This window comes from Meleagris gallopavo, chromosome 1 (genome assembly GCF_000146605.3).
Source record: "Meleagris gallopavo isolate NT-WF06-2002-E0010 breed Aviagen turkey brand Nicholas breeding stock chromosome 1, Turkey_5.1, whole genome shotgun sequence".
NCBI classification, from domain to species: Eukaryota; Metazoa; Chordata; class Aves; order Galliformes; family Phasianidae; genus Meleagris; species Meleagris gallopavo.
The window spans coordinates 90,092,607-90,095,022 of NC_015011.2; the positions used below are offsets into that span (position 1 = coordinate 90,092,607).

General features: G+C 45.2%; 1 protein-coding gene across 1 annotated transcript in view; it reads right to left on the minus strand.

The window, feature by feature from the left end:
* MAEL (maelstrom spermatogenic transposon silencer) overlaps positions 1 to 831 on the minus strand; it is a 10,962-nt gene extending 10,131 nt beyond the window's left edge. Inside the window, exon 1 of the mRNA XM_019611943.2 lies at positions 810 to 831. Within this exon, the coding sequence (XP_019467488.1) occupies positions 810 to 831 (22 nt within the window). The remainder of the gene's footprint in view (positions 1 to 809) is intronic.
* Positions 832 to 2,416: the final 1,585 nt, after the last annotated feature.

Genomic DNA, 2,416 nt, shown 5'->3' on the forward strand with positions numbered 1-2,416 from the left:
GGGGGACAAGGCAGTGCCACCTTGATAACTGAGCAAAGGCAACCAGACTGTATAACTGCTCAACAGGGAGGACAAGCCTTCTTGCTTCTGTCCCTGAGAACAGCTGTTCAGAAAACTGCAAAATACCAGAACATAACCCCTTTGCAACAGCTCGGAAGCACCAGGACAGCAGCACAACCACCCACCCTCACCGCAGCCAGGCAGTCCATAAGAAAGGAGGAAAAAAAAAAAAATAATTTCTTTTATTCTCTCGCCACTGGCAGACAGAATCTGACACCCATCGGTAGTAAAGTACAGAAGTCTTTGCTCAGGACTCAGAAATAATACCCCAGCATTAGTCCTAGCACCTTCCAAAAAGCAAAGACGAGGCCAGGGTTTCAGAAAGGAGACTTCCCACTAACACACTGCCGCAGGCTTCAACGCCAAAGACATTTCCATCCGCATCAAGCTGGATATTCCAGTACAATTTTGAGCTAAAACACAGTTTCACGATATGTTTGAGAGAAACGCATTTCTATTTTGTCATGTAAATAACTGAATACAGAGCCACAAACCCCAGTTCAGCCATAAGGCTGTACAAGGCCACTGTCCAGTGTTCCGTTCTATAAAAATTACTAAAACGTCAGGGACAAAGAAATTTTGTTTGCAAGACGCAACGTACATTTTTATCATCCCGGATAAAATATCTACAGTCTCAGCAGTGGTTAAATTGCTGCTATAAAGGAAATTGTCCTCAGATAAATGGTTTCCCTATGAGAAGGTTTCAGTGCTACACCTCACCCCAGGTCAATAAATCAAATTAACTGCACCTTGTCCTCTGGCCAATGACATCATCGGCTTGACCACATCTCGCGAAGCGAGTGCAAAAACATATGCTATTTAAGGCATGAAATCATATTACGGCTTTTTGTCCAGCCAGCCCCGGTGCTGTTGGGCTGTGAAACAGTCAGTCACCTCAACAGTCTCATTACCACTTCCACTGATTCTCTTTTTTTTTTTCCTCTAGTATTCAAGGCCTGCCTTCACCAAGGGTGAAGCAAAAAAGGATAAATAGCCCGAGCCGTTATTTTTGTAAACCCAAACGCTTTTCATTAGCTGCAGCGTAGTATTTGGAGAGAAATTAAATTTAGAAGCCAACTGCAAAACAGACTGACCGCACTTGCATACATAGGAACTCTCTTCTCACAGCGTTTCAGAGATGTTTACATGCTAATGGGCGCAGTTACTGGGAAGAGTCCTGCTGCTAGGTCCTTTTCTCCACGGGCTGAAAACAATGGTCACTAATGAAAACCTAGACAGCTTTATCGAGACCCGTGCCCGCATACATGAATTTTTTAAAGTTGCCGCCTCTTTCTAATAAAGCAGTCCATTTGTTTTCTTTCTAAGTAGCCTCATATCTGGTTTAACGCCGAATTACTGCAGACAATTTAAGAGGATTAATTTCAATTTCCACTTGGTGGTCTTACACCACAATCGCTGCAAACTTATCTTCCTTCCTAGGCCCTGCGCTGCCTAGTGGCATCTTTTTTTTCTTGAAAGCCAAATCTAAATGGGAAAAGAAAAAACCCACAGCCAACCAGAATAGTCAGATTCAAGCAACGACAAAAGCATCTGACACATAGCACTGCTTAACTGCATCCACACCAAGCAAAAAGAAAGCGAATAAGATTATCCTCAATGTATTCAATACTGTTTGTGTTCAGAGGGAGGAGGAGAGCTGTTTGGATTTTGAGTGTGCCTTCAGCAGCTCTCCCAGTGCCAGGAAACGTAAATTAGGAGCAACTCTCCTTTAAGGAAAAGAAGCAAGGACAAAGGGACCAAAAATGCCCAAGCCTCTGCAAAGCAAATATGAAAGGCACAGCTTTACAGTCCTGAGTTGCTATAAATTAAAAATAAGCTCCTTATTTAAAAGACATGAGTGTTTGAGAATCTACGAGCAGATCTGATGCTGCTCAGGCCCCAGGAGGGTTTTGTTTTTGCTGGCAGGGGTGGAGTGGAGGCTGGGGGGGGGAATGGGGGGGAGGGGGTCATTTTGGTTATTAGTAAATAAATCAAGCAGCAGAGTGAGGCCTAGGCGCTGCCAGAGCAGCCAGGGCCCAGCTCCCCCTCCTCTCCTCACACCGCCTGGGTTTGATCTCGGGGCCCTGTGGGTTGCCAAGAAATTTTAAAAAAAGCGAGAGAGAGCGAGAAAGAAGAATCACATTGAACCACAAAAGCACATGGGGCGAATGTAAAATATAAACACGGCGTTGGGCTCTGAGTGGCTGTTATTAAAGGTCTGAATTACTAAACATGAGAGGCGGGGAAAGCCGGGCGGCCATTTCAATAATATAAACCTCCCCGAATTAGACATTATTCAAATGAGAGGGAGAAGGGAGAGGAGGGGGAGCGGGAGCCGGGCCCGCACCCCGCGCTG